Here is a 25514-nt window from a genome sequence, read left to right on the forward strand (position 1 = left end):
GAGATGTGCTATTTTGGCCTGAACGTATCACATTAAATAGTTTATTTGCTGTATTCCAGCAGACAAAATAATTAATATTTCTTTATTCAATCATTCTCATGTTTTCAAATCTCAAATGGCAGCATTTACTTCATATGTGGTACAAGTTAGAATAATTGCAAAAAAATAAAGACAAATATTATTCACTTCAAGCTAATCTTGAAAACATTTTCAGAAAATGCAAAAAAGCATTTAGTGGTGCAAAATGACTTACGTAGGTATGAAATCCACAATGAAAGGCATGTCAGAAATAAATCAAAATATGTGATGAATAACATACATGGGAGATGAGTTAAACAACTGAAACGTTTGAAGATGTACTTGAACATGAACACATAAATGTATGTCAATCTCACAAACATGGTAATAGGCAATGTTATGCCATGGTGCTTTATATGTACATGTAGAATGAGCAAACTGGACTGGACTTGATACAATATAATTTGATTTAAACCAAAGATGGCCGCTGTTATTTCCATAACAGTCAGAGTTGCCAATCAATCTTTGAAATGATTTTTAAATCCATGGTTACAGACTGCATCATTGTTTCCAGATTGATATCTGTAATAAAAAAAAATATGTGTAGTCCAGTGTTACTTGGATCATATGCTTGAGAATGTGTATGACATACATTTGTATGTGTACATGGACATACATCTTCAAAACTGTAACAAAATGTGGAGCAAGCGATAAAGCCTACAATTGAAAGTATATTCCACAGGTTTCATTGATTTATTCCTCATTATTCTGTTCACTTGCATGTTCGTGAATGTACACTGTGAGAGTACTATTTTTTTCGTTCTTGCTCCAGATTCTGTTTACTTTCTTCAGTCCATTGCAATACGCTTACACATATTTCAGTATGATGTGCAAAACAATCAGCTTTCATGAAATTCATAGAAAATGGGGAAAGGTGCTGTGACAATGTCTGGAAAAGGAAAGAAATTGGTGATCAAGGTTATAGTCAGACATACTGTACAATGTATATTATTACTCAACTAACAAAAAGAATATACAATCAGACTGAAATTTAAAACTAAAATAATGTCTAAATAAAAACAATAAACCACATATGTTCACAGAACTTTGTATGTAATAATGTCTAAAGAAAAGCCATTAATTAAACATATGAATGATGTACATGTACATAATGAAAGTTACAACTGTCAGTCAATCCTAAACTACTTTCCATCAGACCCCGACAGTAGCATAAAAACATAAAAAATAAAAAAAGTCAAATAAAATTTGAGCCTGTCTTAATAACAAAATAAAGTAACCCTCTTACAACTATTGACAGAAATTGTATTTGAAAAAGTACATTTAATGAATCTTCAACCTGTATGAGCATCAGGAGAAGAATATGAACATTTGAAGGCTTTATTATTTTGAAGAATCAAAGCTTCTATTTAAAAGTCTTTTTAATACTAAAAATGCTTGAATAAGGAATGGACTTCTCATATTGTACATGTATATTAATGAAATGAATGGGTTCCCACATGTAAAATGCAGAGCAATATACATGTAAAGAGGACAGTGGATGACAATGTATTGCTGGCATTTGCTGCCCACTGATTTTAAATTGGACAAATGTAAAATGTAACAAAAGAACTTGGAGCATTGGAATATTATTTTGAAGAATCAAAGCTTCTATTTAAAAGTCTTTTTAAAACTAAAAATGCTTGAATAAGGAATGGACTTATCATATTGTAATGAATGGGTTCCTACATGTAAAATGCAGAGCAATATACAGAGGGCAGTGTATGACAATGTATTGCTGGCATTTGCTGCCCATTGATTTAAAATTGGCCAAACTCTGTCTGTTCATGTACTGAACTGTAAATATAAGCTAGGCTACATGTAAAATGTATCAAAAGAACTTGGAGCATTGGAATATTAAATATAATGAGAACAATTCCGAAGCTATTTCTTTTCTGAAACAATGAAAGTTCTTACCCATCTCTCCTTTGTCTAGCATGATGGTGTTTTTGACCTGGGATGAAAATAGCATTTTATGTTATGAGTGAGTACACAAAGTAGGCAATGAACCAGTGCGATCGGTTTTCAATTTTGAAAAAAAAAATCTAATTTATGACATTTTTCTGCACATTACACAAGGCCAATATTCTTGAAACCCAATGATAAATGTGTTCTTGGTCTGATACGAGTTAATAGAGTGACCACTGAAAGCTTATATTATAATAATAATAATAATAATATGCTTTCTTAAACTTGGCTTTAGATCACAACCAAACTGAGAATAGAGCTTAAAGTTCAGCAGAATAAAATAATGAAAGGAAAATGCTCAAGATACATCTTTTCATTTTCAAAAGAGTATTTGCTCAACTTGTAAAAAACATGTAACATGAACATGAAATATGCATACTTCATGAATTGTGTGTTTGAACAATTGATAGCTCAGTGCCACTTGTAAAACAATAATAATTCATTCAAAAAAGAACTACTGTACTTTCAAAAATTACAGGAAATGCAACTATATGTACTTCAAATACGCCGTCTTTTACAGAAATGTAATACATGTACATCGATAAAGAGCAACATTGAATCAAACAACCACAAAATATGACATGAAAAGCAAAATGTGTGGATGTATTTGGATGTTCATGAAGTCCTAACTCACAAAGCAAATTATAGAATACACAACAAGCACTGAAACAAGTCTTTCCAAAAAGGCTAAATTCTTAGGAATATGTAATGAATTTATATCAATTATTCTAGAGGTAATTTGTGTATTTTTGCGGATGACAGGGGCAGGTTTCATTTCAGCAATTTTTTTCAAGATAATGAACACAGGCTCCTTACATTACATGTTTGCACATATGCAGCTATAGACCATTAAATCATCTCTACTACAATGACATTTTGCAAAAAGAAAACTCTCACAAAAATAACGGCTTATACATGTACACATACTAAAAAACAATGGATGCGAACACAGAACATGAAGCAGACTTACTTGTGATTCACAGAGCATGCGTAAAGTTTGTGTTAGCGTGATTTTAGCAGCGTTACTGGCTGGATTAGGATGACGGGTAGCAACAGACGGCCAATCAATGCAAGCCTATAGGGCACACACACAAAAACAAAATCGCATGCCAAGCTGGTACTACTAATACATGTATGTCAAGTGAAAATAACGGTAGTTGGGTGAATAAATGCATGTTTCTTAAAATGCTTCATGAAACATATTGAAATTTGAAGGGGAAAAAAATGCACAGAACATTCGTTTTTGTGTGTGGAAAGATGTCTCTTGTTTTTAACAACAAATTTTACTTTGTAGAGTTTTGTTGTTGGTTACTTTCTTGAATTCTAATCATTTGGATTAATATGACATCACATATGTCGCCAAAAAAATCTTACATAGACCTTAAGAATATAAAGTAGATATAGAAGAACAAGTAGAAGGATGAGAAGAAAAAGAAGGGAGGAGAAGAAAACAAGAGAGCAATAAAAGAAAGAAAGAGAGGAGAATGAGCAAGAAAATGACCAAGAAAAAAAGGAATGGCATGTCAGGAACATCACAACAATCAAATGAACTACGTGATAGATTAACATAGAATGTATCATACAAACATCGAAGTCACTGTCTCACAATAAGCATAGCATACTTATGTCAATTACAATTATGGTTGAAAGATTAACATGGATTAATACATTTAGTTGATATGCTTTTTTTTTTCTCACAACAATGCAATGAGTAGACATTGACCATAATACTGACATACACAAAGCACTGATAGCATTTCATCGATAGTAATTTGAGTTCTAGAAATAATGAACAAACTCATAAAATCAAACAATATTTGCAACTGAGTATTACAAGCTACATACAAAGGAGGTTTGACAAAAAGTATTTTGAGAGAAAAAAGTTTAGGCCTGCCAGAATCACAAAAATCTGGTCCATAAATGTGTATACATGTACTTGTTGCTTTTTTTCATGGTTTTCAAGTTTTTATTTCAACAAATTATACCTTGTTTACACTCTGCTGGTCTAGACAATTAAGTGATCAATTTCTGTATGATTTCTGAGAGACTTTTACTCTGTCTATTAAACCACAGACAGAGATTTTCTTTTGTGTGTGTACAGTGCCTCTTTGTTTTTTTATAACTAGAATTCAAGATTACATACATGTATAGCATCAAAATGTACATGTACATGTAACACCTTCAGGATGAAACAAAACATGTTTTATGCGTATATACACATGAACAATGATAAAGATTGAAACAAGAGAAATACACACACAGTGTAAATACAACCACAAATGAATGCAGCAAGCAGCAGGGAATGCACTATATGTGAGGGGAGACTGGTAACATATCACTTCTACCTGTCTATTGGTGCTTTGGGCTACGTCTGTCATGACCTGAAGAATGGTCACCTGACAAGCCTTGGTAACCTCAGGTTTGCTCTGTACATAGACTGACTGGCAGAACTGGGGGCGACCATGGCATCAACATATTTTATAAGATTATTCAATAATTACGTAAATTATGCTGATGCTTTTTTAGAGGAGCCTCCAATATTGCATTCTATTACGGCCATATAAAACTGATTCCGATCTCAACCCACGTCTTTTGGATGGTGACATTAGAGGTCGGTCCTCACACGTAAATATTCATATCTGATAGATACACGCCTGTAAAAACCCAATTACACACACACACACACACACCCACCCCGCTTTTTTTCTTCCTGCAACTCCCTTTTTTGTATTATTTGATGCAAAGGAGGAGAGACAAGAAGAATTTGATAAAAATTGTCTAGTCGATGGAGACACAAGTTACAATCTCATACTCTTAATCCCATAGAAGGTTCTAATCACGTTGATAACATTTCAAACTAGGTGATCAATTTCAAAGGAAAACAAGACATACACACGTTTTCTCTCTTTTTTTGTCTACCCCTATTACAGCATATCAGTGCATCTTTTAATTTCATATACACATCTGTATTAGAGGCTGACAAATTTTAAAGATAAGCTGTAAAAGGAGAGACAGGGTTAAGGTACAAAAGTTCCTGGAATAGTTACCTTGGCAATGTTGATGACAGTCTGTGGAGATACATGGGATGGGTTGGAACAGGCTACCATAAGGAGAAGCTAAAAGAAAATATACAAATTTGAATATTGCTACAAAATATTTAAATCATAAATAATAACAAATCAACCTGGATTCATATAGTCTTTGACACGGAATACACATGTATATCTAAGCGCTTCACAGATATTATTATTACCCCGATCATCAGATTCATTAATGTACAAAGTTGCATAAATTCCACTCTCTAGGGAATATCCTACCATATGGTCACCTTGAGGGCAGATGGCAATTTCTATCATAAACATATGACTACTATCATCACTTTCACCGCCCTATAAAAATCATCATCATCATCATTATGATCAGCATCATAATCATCATCACCACCATCATTAACATAATCATCATCACCACCATCATCATCATCATCATTACCATCATCATCATCATCACCATCATCATCATCATCATCATCACCATCATCATCATCATCATCATCACCATCATCATCATCATCATCACTAAGACCAACACCATCATATTGTCATGATACCCACCTTCATGATCTCAACTTGGTGATCCTCGCTGAGTGAGGGGGTGATGGCCACCGCTCTAAGAATCTGGTTTGGCATCGTGTCATCCTCATGCTCTATCTCCCCTTCTCGGCACTTCAGTTTCTCATCTGTTACCACTTTCTGCAGGGAACAAAACACACAATAATAAAACAATAATAATCTGGATTTATATAGTACTTAATAAGAAATACAGTCTCTAAGCACTTTGCAGATATTATAACCCCGCTCATGGGATTCATTCATGCACAATGTGTACCATCTTCACTCCCTAGGGTCACCGTGAGGGCATATGGCAATTACTAACACAAAGGCTTTTGTCACCCTACCAGGTCCCCATTTCTCTCCTGGGTATGAAGTGGCAAATATAGATTAATGCCTTATCGGGATCGAACCCACGACCTTTAAATTTCAAGTCAAGTGCTTAATAAACCACTCGACCACCACACCTCTACGATACAATGAGATTGATTTTTCAATCTATGTATCAAGCCTACGGGAAAGATAGAATTCGACTGTCGATGGGTTAAAAAGTTAAAAGTTTTAAAAAAGTCAGCATTCAAACCTGAAGTCCAGTGATCCCCAGTGGAATAATCTTGCTAGTCTTGGACTCCAGACACAGTTTGAATGGTTCAATACAGACTTCTCTCTGTGAGTGTGTAGAAGCCTCAGACTCCTGGCTGTATGCCCCTGCATAAAAAAAAATAGTTAAAGGGAAACCAGACCTGGTTAATAAAAATTGGTCAACCATTTGAAAACAGACTATCAGTATACTGTAGTAGTACGTATAGAGACAAAATATGATTACTGTAATTAACGTTGTATAAACCGCCCCCGTGTATAAACCGCACCCCCGACTTTGAATTTTTTGTGGCGGCAAAAAGGTGCAGTTAATACACCGTTAATTACGGTAGGCTTTAGAAGTGAATAAGAGCCCTATAGAATGCTAACATGTTTGTGAATAAAGAGAAAAGTGGATGGGTCAATGCTTAGAACTCATGGAAAGTAGAATGCAAATGAAAGTTTAGATGAGACAAATAGATAAATATTGCACATTATCCTGAAGGATTGAGCATGTGTACAGGCGTATTTCAATAAAAATACAAATTTGGCAAAGATTGTTTTTTATTTTATCATTCTTCTTGTTCCTGTATCTTTTTATGCATAAGTCATCATTCATAGACAATGTACTTGTTCAACAGCTTTTGTATGAATGTAGAATTCAGATTGTTTGTTTTCTTTATGTTACTTACACATCAGTCACATGTATTGTTTCTAAATTCTATATATTACAATTTCTGTACATACATGTATTTGCAAGATACAAATATTCACTTATAGTTGTAGTATATTAATTATGAAATATTGATTTCTCTCTTTTTATAAAATCTTGTTTCCACAATTTGCTTTACAAACATATTTTCAGTGAAAGTTAATCTCATTAAAATTGGAGGCACCAAGTTAAAAAAACATGCATATGACCTTTGAGGCTCGTTCAGATATGACAGAGCAAAAACACAAGTTTATTTTTGATGATGACATCAGGTGTAAAAGGCTTCACATTTTTGTATCTTAATTACAACACAGAATTAAGTGAATATGCACAAGTCCTTTGCTGCGTGCGGTTGCCATTAATTTATACATACTGTAGGTAAACAAAAAAAATTGCTGCAGCTTTTTTTGAGATGGTTTACTAGGCAAAGTTTCATGTACACATGTACATGTACTGATTAAATACTGTAAATACTAAACAAACAATTGCAACTCATTCAATCAGCTCCTTGTTTACAAAGGAAATGAGATGTGGCAACAGATGTTCTTAAATCAACAGTTGGTAATGAGAGCTCAGGGCGCGACAAACCCGCTTGCCCGACGTCCCGGGGCAACCAAATTGAGCCGTCGGGCAAGTAAATCAAATTATCACTTGCCCGATTCGGGCAAGTGATACTTTTACAGTAATTTCCTAGTGTCCAAGAACTCTACCATTCACCCGTCAACTTCTTACCCGTCGTCAAAATCCAGAAGCAAAAAAGCGATCGTTCCGATTTCGAAAAAACTTCACAGACAGCTAGCCAGCTCAGCTAGCTCAGCGCGCATGCAACAGTGACACTTCAAGCCATGAATGCCGCTCCGCCTCCACGCACGGCCGGCCGTGAGCTAGCTAGAGACAGCTAGCGCGATCGTACCAGCTGCGAGCTTATTCGCGCTCTCTCTCTCTAGCTCTGCAGGCCGCACCGACAGGCCTTTGCTATTCTCTGATTGCCGATTGGTTGAATCACGCCAAATATGACGTCATTATTCTAGGGAAATGAACACGTGCGAATCGGAATGGAATAAACAACAGGGATTTTCTAGTAAGTACAAAAAGTCAAATGTTTGATATTTATTCATAATGACTGTTAATGATTGTGAACATATTATTTAAAACTCGCTGCTCATAGAAATCAGATGAATGTTTTTGTCTCGTTTTCAATTTATTACTGCGGTCTCAAGATCCGACCGAGCGAGTCATTTTGATAATAGTATCGAGACCCCCAGAATATAAGCCGTTGTTGTTTTGTTTTCATGGTTTTAGCGACGTTGTTTAGTCTAGTTTTCGCATACTTATCCGAGATTTATCGTAAAATATCTTCAATATTATTATTTAGTAAGAATTTACAAATTTTGGCATGATATTTATAGCAGTGAATGATGAAATAAAAATGTCCGTACTTTATTTAAAATAGTTGATTACCCATTATTTACATGACGTTTCTTGATGGAAGAGTTGACCCAAATTATTAACAGCTGAAAATTAGCCTACGTTTCCAAATGACAGCGGCTTGCACAGACACACATGTGATGTTGCACCATGGTACATGTGGCTACCATTAATGACATGTTTGTATCATATTTTTTACAACAGGGTCATTATGCTTTTTTACATGACTGAATATTAAAAACTTAAACCTGCTTGAACCATTCTACCTTGCCGAGATTCATGTGAATCTGATTATTTATGGAGAATCAATAAAATGCGTTTTTTAAACCTTCAACCATCCTTTGTTGACCATTTTCTTTGACATATTAGGTTATTATTCAGTACAGTTACACTGTACATGTATGTGCATTAATTTGCTATCTAAAACACTAACTTATCATTACGAGATAATAAATGCTTTAACCTCGAGTCCTTTTTCGCTTTAAAGTTTTGGGCAAGTGGAAATATTGTTTGGGCAAGTAAATTGAAAACCCACTTGCCCGACAGGGCAAGTGGTGAAAAAAATTCTTGTAGCACCCTGGAGCTGCTTGTGAACACTATTCGAATTTCTCATGAGCTCGACAATATATACACCTACACTATAGTGTATTTGGTTAATAAAACCATGCAAGTGCTTTGTCTGTTTGGAGCCAGAAAGGCGTTAACTCACATACTTTGATACAGAGTAACGCTCTTTTGGCTCTAAACAGACTAATTCTATTCTACATGTAGCATGGTCACAAGGTCTTTCAACTCAAGAGCAATGTCAATATCATATTGCAATCATGTTCGGATGACTTATTACACTGTATGTGTACTTGTAATGTTTCGTAATTTTGAAAGGGCATGCATGGGGTAATTGAAACTGCCTCAGATTTAATTTATGAAAGTCTCAATGATCGTGTTATATTTACATGTACATGTACATGTAGATGCACACAAGAATCTGTTGCTGCACCCACTATCCACTATCTATCTCTCCCCCTTAAATTTCTTTAAGTTTCCAGTAGATTTCTGTATAATACAGGAATAGTAACAAATTTGCAGTGATACACTAGGTATGCAGGTCTACGTTCTAATACATGTACATCTATCATAATGGAAAAACTAAAAGACAAATCAGTGAATTCTAATAATTTCTAATGTATCTTAATTTTTTTTCCCCTGAACATTGCAGCCTTTTCCCTCATAACTACAGTCAAACATGCTTTAGTAACCACCTTTCTACAAAGACTTCATTTTTGTTTCACTTAAAAATGGCATGGCATATTGGCATTTAATTGATTGTCAGCAGTGAAAAAAATAAACTAAAGCACGGTAAATGCTGAAAAGTTTGAAGAGAAAAAACAAACTTTCCAGGACAAATATACTGTACAGTGTACCTGCACACATAGTTGACCTTTTATCAATGTTTACAAACAAACAAGCCTAGTTATCTACCATACGGGAGATCTAAAGTTTTTCACTTGATTTTTAGCAAGCACTCAAGGAGAGTTAGTTCTGTCCTCAATGAACAGTGAGCTACATATATTTTGGCTAAAGTTAAACAGGATTTGGAGTCTGACAGAACAACTTCGTAAACTACAGTATGTTATTGGTGGACCAAGATCTGATCTGAATTGCATATATATCTGCCATATAACAATTATTCAGTAAATCTGATTTCTTTTTTTAAAACCTTGTACCTGCCGAGTAATAAGCGAAATAAACAAGGTATTCCATTAAATATTGGGAGGATGTCAAGGTAACATACGGTACAGGTATATTTTGGACAATCTGTCAAATCGATGAAGATTGACCCTTGAATGAAAGATTTAAAATACATTGACTGAAGGCTGCTTCAGTCGCCACCTGAATAGAAAGACCACACATCTGAAAGAACATATTTTTGTGTCCCCTGAGCAGACTGTTCCATTGAAACATGTAAAGCAACCTTCACAAAAAGACCACATGCCAATTAGGACCAGTCTTTGTTGACATGTTTCAGAACACTTGTCCAATGGAATATTATCCTGACAGTGAACAGTCAATTTTAAGCACATGTATACAAGTACCCAGCCTAGCCCAGCCTTTGAAAGGCCAATGGCCTCTGCTGGCTCCTCCATATTCTGTGCATTGTTATTGTTTATATTTTTTTTATGTATAATATATTGTTGAATGTATTTTTTATGACAATCGGAAATAAAATGAATGAATGAATACCTTGTGCTTGACTGACGGCTTCCCGTAGTGCTGCATGCTTGTTTGACGTTGCCTCTTTGAGGATCTGTCCAAATACCCCCTCCATGGTGGGTCAGGTAAGGTCAACCGAGTGAGAACAAGATCTGAAGGACTCTGTACATGTGTACAGTACCTCACTCCATTCTCCTCTAGCTTCTCCCCAGGGAAAATCCTGAGAGAAAAATATTGGAGATTGAGTAAAGTTTAAAGATACCATTAATCAAATCACGCTCTGCCACTTCATAGAACAAATTATTTGTGATAGTATAAAGACTAAAGTTCAACATCATATATGCAAAGAAGTTGCACTGAAAAAAGTTATGAGATAAATTCACAACAGTGTATACCGGTACATGTAGGTTGAATAAAAAAGGCCCTTTTAAACCTATTTATGGTTTGATTAAATCAATACTCTGAGAAAGTAGAGAAAACAAACTTGTGTGACTGAGCACCACAAAACCATTAGAGCTAAATTAAAATGTATTTAATCAGCGTGGTCACATTTCAGACAGTTTTTGTATTTTCTCAAAGAGTATGCATTCTCTTGTAATTCAACAATTTTTAAGTGACAATGAATATAAAAATGGTGTTTTGAGCAGTTTTTGTTGACCCATATTCATTTGATTGTAGTATGGGTTTTCATCTCTTTATGACCCGACAACTGATCTCATTTTGATCTCCCATGACCTCTAACTTTGCTGTTCACTCAAAATTACTGAATATGCATGAATCAAAGAGGCAGAGTCCTTCTCAACCTCTTGCATATTCAGCAATTTCGGGCAAACGGCGCTCTATATGAATATTCATATTTGCTTCGCCGCTGCTGCGCATGCTACTGTCACTTTGCCTTGATGAATCGACTATACAACATGGATGAATCGTCGGGTTAGGACGAAGAATCACCCTTTTCCAATCAAAGACTTCTTCAATTTATAATTTAAAGTGGTTGGAAAATTGCCCAGAGGAGTCGAAGAACATTGTAAGTCAAAATTGGAATTACTACCTCTTCACATTGCAAGAAAAAAAAAGTGACCAAACCCGCTGTTTGAATATTTTCAAAAGCGGGCTCTAGAGCTCTGACGCCTTCGGCATTGGAGCTCCCTGGAGTTACGTTCTCTATTGCATCTATCTCTCTCTCTCCTCTCTCTTGCTCTGTTTCCTTTCCCCTCTCCTTCTCTTGCTTTGTCTCTACATCTCTCATATCACTCTCTCAGTCTCTCTACTCTTTCACCCTCTCCCTCTATCTAGCTCTGTCTCCCATTCCCCCTCTTGCTTAGACCTGAAAGGCAAAGGTAAAATGATGATGAAACTGTGATAACGTCATTATGAACTCGTAGCTCGTGCACAGTTTTTCCTTCATAATCATGTTGCCTTGATCGTAGACTAGAAGGGATGAGATTTAGATGAGTCATGCGCAGTGAGAGTTTAAAATATGGCTGCAAGATTTTCAACATGGATGTCGATATTGACTCTTAATTTCATGAAAAGGGATTATCAAATGCATTATACAGTCAAGTTGGTAAGTAGAACCGATGAATCATAGCCTAGGCCTAATTTTAAAAAATAAATGCATCGGATATATATGCATCCGCTAAAATTGAGTATTTTTGGCAAAGTTCTTTGGCCAAAAATGGCTAATACGTTTGCACAGGAGCGTCTATGGTCGGTTTCTGTCTCTAAAGAAAGGAGCCGATCCTACCTAAATCAGAGGCTAACGAAACGAAAGAGACAGAAATTTTCGGTCTACCTCTTGCTCTGCCTCCGGGCTTCCCTCTGTATCTGTATTGTTACATGTAGGTCAGCAAAATGTCTGTTCAGGACACATCCACGCTAACTTTGTGAAGACATAAGCGCATTGCATGTGGAAAGACTTATACATTTTGTTTGAGTTTAGCTTTAAATGTTACCAGGGATGGGCTTATAACAATTGTAGAGGAAGGTTGTTCCAGTCCCTAACAGTATTTACGAAGAAGGAGTCCTGGAATACTCTGGCCTGGCCCTCTCCTTCTAATCTCTGTCTCTCTCTCTCTTCTCTTTCCGTTTCCCCTCTTGATCTCCCTGTCTCCGTCTCTTGCTCTGCCTCCCTCTGTCTCTGCCTCTCCCTTTCAGACCACCTCATTCGTCTTTAATGTGACGAATTCATCTAGTTATAGGCCTAGATCTAGGTCTATATTTTTTATAGCACGAATTTGCGAAATCAAATGATCAAATGACTACACAGATCTTCACAGGTGGGACTGGTTTCTTGTGTGACTATTTTTGAGAGGAAAAACACTGATAAAAGACTACATAAATAGAGAATTTAGGTGGATAATTATTTGTAAATTATGTAAATGCCTGAATGTGAAACACGTTACCTCTTAAATAGCAATCTCAGCAGTGAAAACAGAGCAGGCACAACAGCTGTTTACGTTTTTGTCCACGAAGCCGCAAATGAAACTTAGACAACAATCTGGATCGAAATAATTTGTTGGATTGCCAATCTAAGAATCTATGTGGCCCTGCAATGATCGCAGCTATCCTAGGAAGCGGTAAACTATATGGATCAAAGGTAACATTGTAATTAAAATCATCAAAACATACAACAAAATTCATAACAATTAAATTAAGTACAAATTCATTGTAACATTTCAATCTAGTCGTATTTTCAACTATTGGAACAGCTTGGAACCTGTGCAGGGGAAACATTGATCTGCAAGACGGCGTCAAGTAACCGGTATGGAATAGCTGGGGCGAGGGGGTGATACCAACGAACTCATGGGTGATACCTATCTGGGGGCTGACGTCCCTTGCCTGAACATCAACTTTCATTGTGAGCCACCGAAAGGAGCAAGCGATTTTTAAAATTCGTTTTTTAATGAAAATGTATTACAACTATCCCGGAAATTGGCAATTTTAAAATTCCAATAACTCGAGCAGCTCGATATATCATCAGCCCGATTTTTCTCTCTTTTATCCCCCCCCCCCCCCCTAATATAACATGCAGTTGCATTGTTGACTAGATGAACATGCATGCAAGGGCGGCGGAGCGACTTCGAAAATAGGGGGCGGGGGACACCAACAGAAAAGGCACTTTCTGGAGAAATGAAGGGCCCAAAGGGAACTCTCAAAGCGAAATTAAACAATTTTTTAGACATTGGTATATACTTCTGCATTGTGATTACATTATCTGGGATGCTTTCATTTTCCCCTCTTTATCAATACAAGAATTTGCTTAAGCATCATACTTTGCAGTTGGGTGTGATGGTCTGAATATTCATTCGTGAGCGAGCGAAGCGAGCTAGGAAAAAAATAAAGATTTTTGAGGTCGCAGTGCGAATTTGTTTATCTTTAATATAAAGAGGAAAAAACCCAATTCTGATGGGGTTATAAGCACATTCTCATAACGGAAGATTGAAATAACCTTGGCTAAGTAACATAATTATATCATCTATAAATGTGAGTGAGTGTAGCGAGCGAGCTTGAGGGGAAATTGCTCTTATAGTCGCTTTAAATAAGGGACACGTTTAATGATGAGAGGAAAAGGGGAAAAGACACATATTAGAAAAGAATAGGAGCACGTTGCAAAGCACAAACAAAGGGTATATTTTGTCAGAGGTGAAAATGACTTCTTATAGGCCTACCTGAATAGAGCCTCACCAGGGATGAAAAAGGGTACTTATGAGCTAGTACATGGGCATTTGTCGACGGAAATGGGCACCCATCAGATTTTGATAGGAGCAATTTATAAGAGGTGAAAATATAATAATTTATGAAAAGGGTATATAGTTAATACCTTATTAGAAAGGAAAAGGGGCACATGTGAAAATAAAAGGTGCACTTATCGGAGTTAAAAACTGGTAGTTATTAAAAGGAGAAGGGGCACTTTTTACAAAGGCAAAGGGGCACTTATCAAAGTGAAAAGGGCCACTTCTCGTACCTGAAAAGGTGCGCTACTTAGAGATTTAAAAAGAGACATACCGGTTCACCCCAATTAAAGAGCCCATACGTATACATGTAGGCCCTCATAGGCCTATATGATGATTATATAACAACTTAAACAAAATACATATACATATCTTTTCCAAATTCACGAGTCATACTTTCACCAGTCTTCTTCTCAGATTTGCCCGAGTAGTTGCTATTTGATTAATTGTTAGATTTCGTTTAAATTACGGGTCTTCTAATGAGATATATGAGAAAAAAGTCTTCATTTTAACACCTTTATTATCCCATCATCATCTCACAAAGCAGCGCTTTTCCCTCTTTCTCCTCTGAAGGGTAACTGTTGGGGTTAGGGTTAGGAAGTGCTTTCTTATGGTAAAACAAAGTTTTGAAAGCCGCATTATCTATGCGATTTTACAATATTCAATGATCGTACTGAAATCGAGTCTAAAGTGTTGAAATCGTAAATAATAAACTCTTTGTTGTATAGCTCCCTCTCAAGACAGATATCACTTTAGCTTTAAAACAACGTTTCTTGACTAAAATCGACTGATTTTCTATTCCACTAGTTTGGAAATTATATATCAGAACTGCATATTCTGAGATGTTCATGCATGGTCGCAGTTAGAATGTATTTGAAATATTTGAAATTTACCGGGAGCCCCGGTATATAGTGCTATGTTAATTATTCAGTTTCTCGAAAGCAGAAGTGTTTTAGGGGCTAATTTTTCTACTGCTGATAGTTATAACAGGGGCATCCAAATACATCAAAATTTTAAAGAAATTCTATCCATCCATGCAATTTTCAAAATTCCCCCCCCCCCCCCCCCCCCCCCCCGCAAAAAAAAAAAAAATTGCATTTCCTTTAACATGGCTGAATTTGAAGAGAGAATTTAGGGGGAGAACAGGCTCTGGGCCGGATATACTCTAGTCTATACTCTATATTATAGCTCTATGTCTCAATTAACCCCATCGCCGCCACCTTTACCCCCCCCCCGACCCAGACACCCTCTCCCCCACCCCTCCCTAGCTATCTACCTCTACCATACACGCACTAAAATTGCATGTATACGCTGATCGAGTGCATCGTACTGCGGCAGCTAAACGCGTACCGTACGTCGTCGCTCAACGTTGCAACCGGGGAGTTCCCCGTCTGTCAAAGAACGAGTTACGTTGCTATGCACAAGCGTCCCATCGACCCTTCCAAAGCCAGAGCCGGAAAGTGTTGTCAACTCGTTCAATAATCGGAGGATCTAGGACTAGATCTACACCAATTTGACACTCGAGAGTAGGTTATCGTATTCACAAGATCAACTGCCAGTTAAAAGACAAAAACAAAGAGTGAAGACAAAGGCAAAGTTCAAGGAGACAGAATGGAAGACGAAGGTAATCACACATCACCGTGCACCGTTTACGACTTTGTGCATTGTAATTTGTATTTGTAATTGCAGGAGTGTGTTTTATTATATTGGCAGCTAGGTTGTTTATCCGGACAGTTAATTTCAAACTGTAATTTTAAAGGTAGACCTAATAGACATCTACAAAGTTTTGGTAGAATATGGGGTCACTTGAAGTTGGTTCAAATGAACATATTGGAAGCTTAATAATGCGATCCTACAATATTCAGTGAACCTTGTCGCGGTTGAAATCGAGTCTAAAATTATGAAATTGTAAATAATAAAATCTTTATGTTGTAGATCTATAGCTCCCTCTCCAGGTCAAGATATTAATTAAGCTATACAACAATGTATCGTGACTAAAAGCGCGATCAATTAGCTCTAGATCTATATTCCCATTTGGAAATTATATATCACATCTGGGCCATTCCATGGTAACTCGCGTTACACTTAATGGGTACATTGACACGATAATGTGCCTAGATATCTATATCTTTAGAACTGCTAGGATCTACAAGATACTTTTTTCAAACATGGACAGGGTAGATATAGAACAACTGAATGAAACAAAAAAGAAAATTGAAGAACAAACATTTTTAGATTCTTGGATTATTGAATTTCGGTAACTCGCGTTACAAAAAAAGGACATGGTCAATTCTACGAGACCCTCTTTTCTCCTCATACTAGACAATCTTGACAAAATCTTTCCTACTTTAATTTGATAGTAGGTTGTGACTTACTAGTATAAAATCACAATATTAAAGATAAGAAACAATGGACTAGTAAAATGCAGGAAGCAAATATGTCGGTAACTCACGTTACGGTAACTCGCGTTACATTTTGTCCGGAGGCCATTTTCACCCCTATGTAATAGATTAAATACCACAGGACCCCTTAGAATATGGAAATATATTCATCTTTTTCCATTTAGCGAAATTTTCAGGAAAAAATATTACAAGAATCCTGTGTAATCTGCAATAAATTGGGTTTTTTTCAGCTACAGTCCCACATGTACATTTTTGATGATAGTTTGAGATCTTAGGAAATCAACAAAAATGAGAAAAAAAATTGTATTGAATTTGAAAGGCCCTAATGTTTTATGAACATCCATGGCATAAGGTTATTGATAAATCAAAGAATTAACATAAGAGGTACATTTCTTTTTTTGATGTCATGTCCTTCTTCTCATGGAATGGCCCATCTACATAGTCTAGATCTATTCTGAGATTTTTATGGTTGCAGCTACCATTGAAATTTGAAATTTATCAAAATTTACCGGGAGTACCTGTAAATTTTTTCATTAAATTTTTCTCGAAAGCAGTAGTGCTTCAGGGGCTGAATTTTCTAGACTTATAATACATTCACAGGGGCATCCAATTATATAAAAATTGTAAAAAATCACTACCCACCCAATTTTCGAAATTTCCCAAAACTTTGTAGTCTAGAATCTATTACCTTTAAGAAATTTACATTCAATATTTCAAAAATATTTTATGAGTTAATTTTGCACAGCCTAGCGACATGACAGATTCGAGTCTAGCTCATTTATCATGCCAGAATTCGAGCAGAGGCAAATTAAAGTTAATATAATTGGACCATATTTTCTATAAGCACAAATTTCATTTGCATATTTATGCCTCATCTGGATCGTCTCATGGCCTAATATACACAACACATGCTTCTAATTAGAAGTTCTTATGAAACCATTTTAAAATTTGTTTGTGACCAATTTTTCCCTTCTTTGTATTAAGCCTTAAGGTGATGTCATGGATTTCATAATTTTCTTATTGAATTGATACAGATGTACCCCCTTTAGAGGACATGAGTGAGCTGCTGAAGCAAGCCCAGCAACTGCAGGGAATAAAGGAGAGAAAGGGCTTGGCATCATCATCATCAGCTTCATCATCATCGTCGTCATCGCCCCATGGTTGTATAAAACCAAAGGATAAACCCAAGGTTCGGGTAACCCAGGGAGATACCAAGCAGGGAGACAAGAGCAAGGTAGGTATCTAGGTCATTCCTTGGCATGGGGTTGGGGCAATTTTTGTGACATTTATAAGTAAAGTACCAGAAGTGAGTGACAATGTTTCCTATATGAACTATAATAGTGTTTTTGCTAAAATCAAGTTCAGCAATAAAAAGCATAGCCAACTAAGTTTAGAAGTATGTTAGCTTCGAAGGTGAATCGTATTACAGAACAAAATTTTATGTAATTTTATATGAATGTGATGTCCATGCACTGTTGGTAAAAAAGAGACACATTTATGCAAGATTTTGTAGAGAAGCAACTGAATTAGGAGTTAGCAGGGTACATGTACCACTACATGTATTCGTTGCATACAAATGTTCAACAGATGATTTCATCTTCCATGTGTAGTAGAATATCTCATCATTGTAATCGTATGGAGTTGGTCTAGCCCAATAATCTGTATGTTTGCATCTTTATCTCACTCTTTCTTTCCACCTTTCTACATCAGACTCCTCCTACCACGACCAACAAACCAGCTTCTCAAAAATCCAACTCGTTTGGAGGCCTCAAGAAAGGATTCCTATTTGGCTCTGCACCCAAGTCATCCTCTAAAGCATCTTCCCAAACTTCTGAACAGCGCCCTCTTAAAGGTAATGCAAGGTTTTGGGAAATTTTGAAAAATGGCTGGATAGTGATTCTTTACAATCTTGATATGGATGCCCCTGCTACCAGGAAAATGTCAGAATATGTAGTTGTGATATATAATTTCCAAACGGGAATAGCCAATAGGTCGATTTTAGTCAAGAAACATTCTTTTATAGCTAAATTAATATCTTGATCTTGAGAAGGAGTTATACAGTTTATTATTTACAATTCATCACTTTAAACTGCGACAATGATCATGGAATGTTGTAGGATTGCATATGCTTCCAATATGTTCATTTGAACCAAGTTCATGACCCCATACCAAAACTATGTATTACCTTTAAAGAGCCATCAACCAAAGGCCAGATTGCTGCATCAGGAGACAGACTTGAGGATATTCCGCTCATCAAACCTCAGGGAGATGGTGCACAGAATGGAGCGCAGAGGATCCAGGAGGTTCAGGATGCACTCAAGGCCAGTGCTCCTCTCCTCGAAAACAAAGGTGAATAAACGTCCGTTGCGAACCAGGGCCCGGTTTCATTAAACGCATTATTGAAAAGTGCCCAATCGTTCATGGCCAATCAAATATAGTTATGATTTCAGTGGGTTGTATCAATTACCGAAGCTTGTTATTTACACAAGTTTCTAGAAACAGGGCCCTGAAGAATTTTAGCACTTGTTGAAGATTGGTATGAGCGATTACAATCCCAGAATGGCTTGAGTTCTGTTGATTGCTACATAAGTTTCAACATTACTTTGCTTTAAAAACTTCATTGTAATTGTAGTTTGAAATGAAAGAAAAGAAGACAGAAAGTTCACAGCGCAGCTAAATTTCAATTTGGAAGAAGGAGAGAAAGAGAAGAATTTTTTTGTTGCTATAATTGAAAAGAGAACAAGGATGAGTGTTCTAGATGTTATCGTATCTCCTTACCTTTCAATTTTTTTTGTGACACCATTGAAACTAGTTCTGTAGTCAAACGTTTAACCCATAGCCTGCCATGAGGCTGCATGCACGCTACCTATTGAGTGCCATGTGCGTGCAAGGGCGCATTCGTAGTAGCAGTTATTGTTCATGCTCATTGGGCTGTGCTGTTTGTTTTGCACTCGCCATTCATAGAACCATCGCGTTAATCAGATTATCTCCAAAACAACCTGGCACAGTGGGGATTAGCCCTGTGGCACGATAAGAGTTAACCGTCCGGTATCCGACCGCCCATGGCGGATTCCGTTTTCAATTGGACGGTTTCGTTTTCCCGTTTTTTTTTTTTTTTTTTTTTTTTTAAGTTTCGATTTATGCACCTCCACCTGGCACTATGCCTAGCAATATCTCCCAGCTCAGTAATTTGTGTGTTGACTCACCACTCCAAAACTAGAACAACACTCCAATTTGTCTGTCATCTTGGTTTGAAAGTAATCTTCTTTGTAATAGATCTCAATATGCAGTTTATAATAATAATTCATCCAACTTTTACACACGGCGTACCACAAGGTTCTTTCCTAGGTCCTCTACTGTTTTTAATTTACATTAATAATCTTACACATTCTTCTAAAAACGACATTGTTAATTTTATTTGCGACAACTTCACAAGCACAAATCGGCACCTTCAAATGCACCTCGCAGTTTAATGAAAGTCCTTCCCGCTCGGTCAACAAAAAAAAAAATTTTTTGTTTTGTTTCTTGTTCTTTTTGTTTTTTGTTTTTGTTTTTGTTTTGTTTTCTTTTCTTTTTTAAATTGTTAACTGAAAACCGTCCGGTTTTGACTGACGATTAAACGAAATTGGAGATATCCGTGATGTTACAGCACTAATTGAAACTGACAATATATTGCAAATGGACCAAATAAATAAAAATGGCATTGCCCTGAATATCCAACAGTCTGTTGCTTTCGAGTCAGTTTGCAGCCAGTTTGGAGTAGACTCAGTGGCGGTAATAAGTGAACTAATATTTGATAGTGTTATGTTGATTATATTATACCAGAGTATGAAAACTCCAACATACACAGCAAATAATTTTGATGGTCTGTTCTTTAACCGTTTCTTTTCACATGTTTCTCCATACAGACTGGGTAAACGATGATCTCCTGTCCAAGTTAGAGAAGCACCCTCGCTTGGCCAGTCAGCTGTCAGATCCTCGGTTCAGTCAGGCCATGTCCATGTTCCAGTCTAACCCTCAGGGCGCCATGAAGTACTTCCAGGATAACCCAGAGATTCAGTCATTCTTTCAGGACTTCTGTGGAATTCTAGGTAGGCCTGGGGGGTGTTTCTCAAAGACTAAGATCAACTTTAAGCTGGAGTAAACTATGGCAGGCCATTCAGGCCACTGTTTGCTCTCACCGTTTACTGGCATTAAGTTTCTTGGTCACAAATCTACAGAATTGACATTTTTTGATAATTTGTTATTGAAGGAAAAAATATTATCTAAAGATCATAATGGTGAAAGCAAACAGTGGCAGGAACGGCCTGTCATAGTTAAGTCCAATGTAAAGTCGATCTTAATCTTTGTGTAAAACCCGTCTGGCACGACAGTGGGCAGATTTAAAGAGGAATTGAATTATTAACATCCTACATGTTCATAGTTGATATTCATATAGTTGATATAGATTGATATTAATCGCAACTTATTTGCGATTTATATTACCTCCTTAAAAGACACTGCCCAGATATATAAGCAATGCTTTATGTCAGATATGTATAGAAAATATGCCTTGCTCAGAGGGTTTGACATTCTCTTGTAATAATTGCTCTACACTCTATTCCAAACAGTTTTAAGTTTCCTAACTTTAATCCAGGACCTTAACACTATGCCGAAACTTAATCTTAATCATAAATCTTGCGTATAGACAATGGGTGATTTTTAAACCTCTGATATCTTTAATGTTAGTAAAATAATTACAATTCATTGGTTAAAGGGAGTGTAGCTTGGCAAATACTGGTTAACGCCATCTACGTCTTCTTTTGGACAACTGCTCGTAAACAAATGGACTTGATTAACAGTAGTCAGTGACTTAAACTCTACATGGTCAGCATTCGCGAAACAGACCGAAGTTCTCCTTATGCTTCGGTTTCGCGTATGCTATCTGCACGTGATTGCTGCGGTTTCGTCGTCCGTAGTCGTATTATACCCGATTGGCCCCAAGTTAGGCCTTGGGAAAGGCACGTAGTCTCAGGCTACACTTTCTGCTGAAAGCTGGCTGCACAGAATAAAATTGAAAGTGACAACTGCATTAGGCTTCAATAAGAAGTCTTTCTGTACATTGACAGCCCGGCCCCCCCCCCACTCAGTGTTATTTAGGGTATGATAATGCGTGTTCCCAGCACCCCCCCTCCCCCCCCCCCCCCCCCCCTATGGGTAGAACTTTTTCTTTTGTTATACAAGCCTTTTCAGCACCCCCCTTTTCAGCATATAAGTCCGGTGTGTAAAGTCAATACGTGTAGACCTTTTTCTTTTGTTACGAGCCAGAGATTTTGTGAACACGCAATGCGGTCCCTCCGTTCCCGGAGTGGGGGGGGGGGGGGATTGACAGTTTGTTATGACAACATACTGTATATGTCTTTCATGTAAAAGTGAAAAATGTAACAGTTTCCAGAGTATGGTCCAAGTTGCAACTCGCCAGTTATCCTACATGTATATTTTTTAAATAGACCACAGAGAAAAGGGTGCTGGAGTGAGTGTTTGATCACCAAATTCACACTTTCTCCTGTGACAACCGCTGTGACAACCGCCGTTGAAAGAGCCTGTATGCATTAACGTGTGGAATTCCCTCCCATCATCTTTTCGCGAAATTGAAAACCTGGACCTGGACCACTTTAAAGCTTCACTCAAAACTTATATCTTCCTTCAGACATTTAAATGCTAATTTTATTGGAGGAGCTTGCGCCTTTGAATTTTATTTTGGAACAGATATATGGCGCCATACAAATGCTGTTCATCATCATCATCAACCTCTTTGTTTCATGGTGGTGGTAATGTTAATTTTTTTTTTCTTCACTTTCACAGGGGACCATTTCTCCACCCTGAGTCCATCATCAGCACCCCCACCTACGTCTGCCGCCCCCAAGGTGAGTCCAGTCCAAGAGGTCAAAGTTCATGATAGTCCTGGTGCAGACTTGACCGTGTCCAGCAGTACTAACCCCAAGCAGGCAACGGCCAAGGATGAAGCCAAGATGAAGGAGATCATGGCTGACCCGGATGTGGTCAAAGCCTTCGGTCACCCACAGACGCCGCTTCTGTTTGAGGCTTTGCAGACGAATCCAGATCTAGCTCAAAGGTATACATGCCCAATTTAGACTTATTCTTTCTCTGCTGTAAGCTTTATGAACACTATCATAAATGAACTGTGAAGAATTGATTTGTTTTTCAAATTCTTTGTTTCATTATTTTTTTGGCTAGATGTGAACAAGCCTCATGGTAAATGATTTGGTGTCTCCCTCGAAATAGCAAAATAAATAGTGGATGTAGTTTAAACTTTTTACTAAAAGATATTATATGATGGGCACGATCATTACTTTCAAAAGGAGAGACAATTTAAATGTGCGCAGAGTCACCCATTTTTTTTGCAGAATTACTGCATTTTCTTGTGATATAGAGTGCTGGGGTATCACAGTAGAAGCTTGTTCAGATACAGGGTGTATGCAGCAGAACAATTTATAAAAAACGTCAAGTGTATACACTTCGTATTCAGTTTCCTTTGTTACAACAAAGAGATAATTGAATACACTAGGACCTTTGCTGCGTACAGTTCCCATTGATTTACATGTAAAAGAAAAGGAAGGGTTATTTTATGGCGGTACACTGTGTCATGTCTGAATGAGTCTTAAACCTTTTAATTTGTTCGATATAGGCAGCATATGACATGTTTTCTGCAGCAAGTTTAAATGGGGATTATAGTTAGAGTTTAGCAGAACATGTATCTAACACACGTTTTCTTTGATTCCTTTGTGTCTTCTTTTCAGGATGATGCGCACTGCGGATGCAGAGTTCAGACAGCACGTCCAAACGCTGGTCAAGAAAGGGCTTCTGGGCTTTGCCAGGTGACAAAACGTACAGCCTGAATGATGGAAGTTTGGTTGTATGTGAATGTGCCCATCAACAACCCCAACTGAGTGAAGCAATAAGTTTAGGGAGTGGGTGAGTCTTCCGAGTTAACATCTCTTCGACATGTTTAAATGTTGGGTGTGCTTGAAATGCAACATGTTTGAGAAGCTGAGGAAGATTGCAGGACTCGACACTAAAACATGCGCGTTGGGCTCCCAACATATACTGTGGACCCCCACATTCGTGAAGATTCAGCTGGGGCACCATGCACTCGGATGCTAGTAACTTTAATCTGTGAAAAATGTCATTGTGAAGCTCTACATGTATGTACCAGAGCTGTCTTGTGATGAGGTTTGAGACGCTGAATTCTGTAACTGTGGTAATTTATTTCAAAATCCAGTTATAATCTGGTCATCTGATATGCTGTGACTGATAAAAATTGCTGTATGTGAAAATCCGTCCATACAGGTTCGTTCATTCTACTTGCTTCTTAATGTATTAAAATAATAAAGGAGTATATTATTTCAGACAATAGATGTACTGTGTCACCACTGGGTAAATAAATGATTTATTCAGTAAAAACATCTGCAATATAATACAGTACAACACACAAACAAGAGCAAATATAAATTAGGTCTGTTCCTAACATACAGATATACACAATGAGTACTTAAATACAGGTTTACAAACATGTATAGAACTAAATCAAATTTTCTATGTACAGACAATATTGAATTCTTTAACTTGAGTTTGAGCCAAGATACATTCACAGAGAGTAGCATTAATATAATGATTAATATCCCAGATCTTGACTTTAATCAAGGAATGAAAATTCAAACTATGTATACACATGTATATTTGCCAGGCTAGATTTCAACCATTATCTTTTTGGGCCATTGTAGCCTTGAGTCAACAGTGAGATTTCTCTATTTACATGTACACGTACATAGTCTTTAAAACACAAAAAGAGTTCTCTGTGAGTGGTCAAAGTTTTTGTTAAAACAAAATCTGTAATTTGTTGTAAACTGCCCTGAGACAGCGCCAAACAAATCTATCTTCATAATGACTACTGGGATGAAATGTGGGACACCCCAATGGCCTGAATGTTTTCTATACTTCCATAAGCTACTGATATGTTTCAAATTTGTACATGCAAGAGCATAGTCCATGGGGGTGTTTGACAAAGGCTTTTTTTAATGACAAATGACAAAAATTAGTGACAAATCTGCTGATAACGAACCAGAGCAAGGATAACAGTCTAGCTTATAACAACAAAAAAAACTGTCATTTGTCACTTATGACAAGTTTTGTGAAACACCCCTCGGATTCTGTCCCGTTGTTATACACTTGTTATTCGTCAATCATCTTTGTACTACCTTACACACATCCCACTGTCTCTATTTCAGCGTAGAGGGTGTGTAATTTTCTCAGCTGATTGGGCGCACGTCACATAAACAGTCAAGGCAGTGAATAGTACACCCCATGCCCTAACGTATATTCGTGAACAGTAATTTTGTAGTGCACAAATCCTTTGATTTATGATACCGTATACACTGTATGTGTACAACACTTCATGCAAGTAGAAAAAAAAAATGTTTATCCAACTTTGTACACTACAACATGATGAATAAATAAACAAAGATAGTTAATAAGTACTTGTAAATTTATCTTACACAGAAACAAAATGGAATACAGATTAATGTATTTACACAACATCAAAATAGTACTCACTTTTCCACTGAGCAATCTCAGTATCAGATTCTTACAAAATTCTTTTCACACTATAATCTTTAACATTATAATAAAAAGCTTGGTCCTAGAGAAGGTCTAGATCTTGGTCCTACCAGAAGACTATTAATTGGTCCATTTAAATGATGGCTTGTTGCTGCAGTCACACAATTCATTATTATAG

At 36.9% G+C, this 25514-nt stretch overlaps 2 protein-coding genes across 2 annotated transcripts in view; one reads left to right on the top strand and one right to left on the bottom strand.

Moving 5' to 3' along the window:
- LOC591747 (brefeldin A-inhibited guanine nucleotide-exchange protein 3) overlaps positions 1-13073 on the bottom strand; it is a 34997-nt gene extending 21924 nt beyond the window's left edge. Inside the window, exons 1-7 of the mRNA XM_030972704.1 lie at positions 12990-13073; positions 10615-10804; positions 6238-6362; positions 5658-5795; positions 5091-5159; positions 3014-3118; positions 1993-2029 (exon numbers count right to left, since the gene is read on the bottom strand). Of these exons, the coding sequence (XP_030828564.1) occupies positions 1993-2029; positions 3014-3118; positions 5091-5159; positions 5658-5795; positions 6238-6362; positions 10615-10699 (559 nt within the window). The 5' untranslated portion in view covers positions 10700-10804; positions 12990-13073. The remainder of the gene's footprint in view (positions 1-1992; positions 2030-3013; positions 3119-5090; positions 5160-5657; positions 5796-6237; positions 6363-10614; positions 10805-12989) is intronic.
- Positions 13074-15601: 2528 nt separating this feature from the next.
- LOC115919293 lies at positions 15602-24852 on the top strand. The gene is made up of 7 exons (XM_030972711.1): positions 15602-15942; positions 17755-17954; positions 18431-18572; positions 18914-19069; positions 20629-20811; positions 22565-22835; positions 23521-24852. The coding sequence occupies exons 1-7, from the start codon at positions 15930-15932 to the stop codon at positions 23600-23602; spliced, it is 1047 nt and encodes a 348-aa protein (XP_030828571.1). The 5' UTR covers positions 15602-15929; the 3' UTR covers positions 23603-24852.
- The last annotated feature ends 662 nt before the right edge of the window (positions 24853-25514 follow it).

Source organism: Strongylocentrotus purpuratus, unplaced genomic scaffold (assembly GCF_000002235.5).
Source record: "Strongylocentrotus purpuratus isolate Spur 01 unplaced genomic scaffold, Spur_5.0 spur5_contig_863, whole genome shotgun sequence".
Classification (NCBI taxonomy): domain Eukaryota; kingdom Metazoa; phylum Echinodermata; class Echinoidea; order Camarodonta; family Strongylocentrotidae; genus Strongylocentrotus; species Strongylocentrotus purpuratus.

What these genes read in the sequence shown, in the direction of transcription:
- LOC115919293 (XM_030972711.1), top strand. An exon ending in AGCAGGGAGACAAGAGCAAG is followed by an intron (nt 17,955 to 18,430) that starts GTAGGTATCTAG and finishes TTTCTACATCAG; the next exon opens with ACTCCTCCTACCACGACCAA. An exon ending in TGAACAGCGCCCTCTTAAAG is followed by an intron (nt 18,573 to 18,913) that starts GTAATGCAAGGT and finishes TTACCTTTAAAG; the next exon opens with AGCCATCAACCAAAGGCCAG.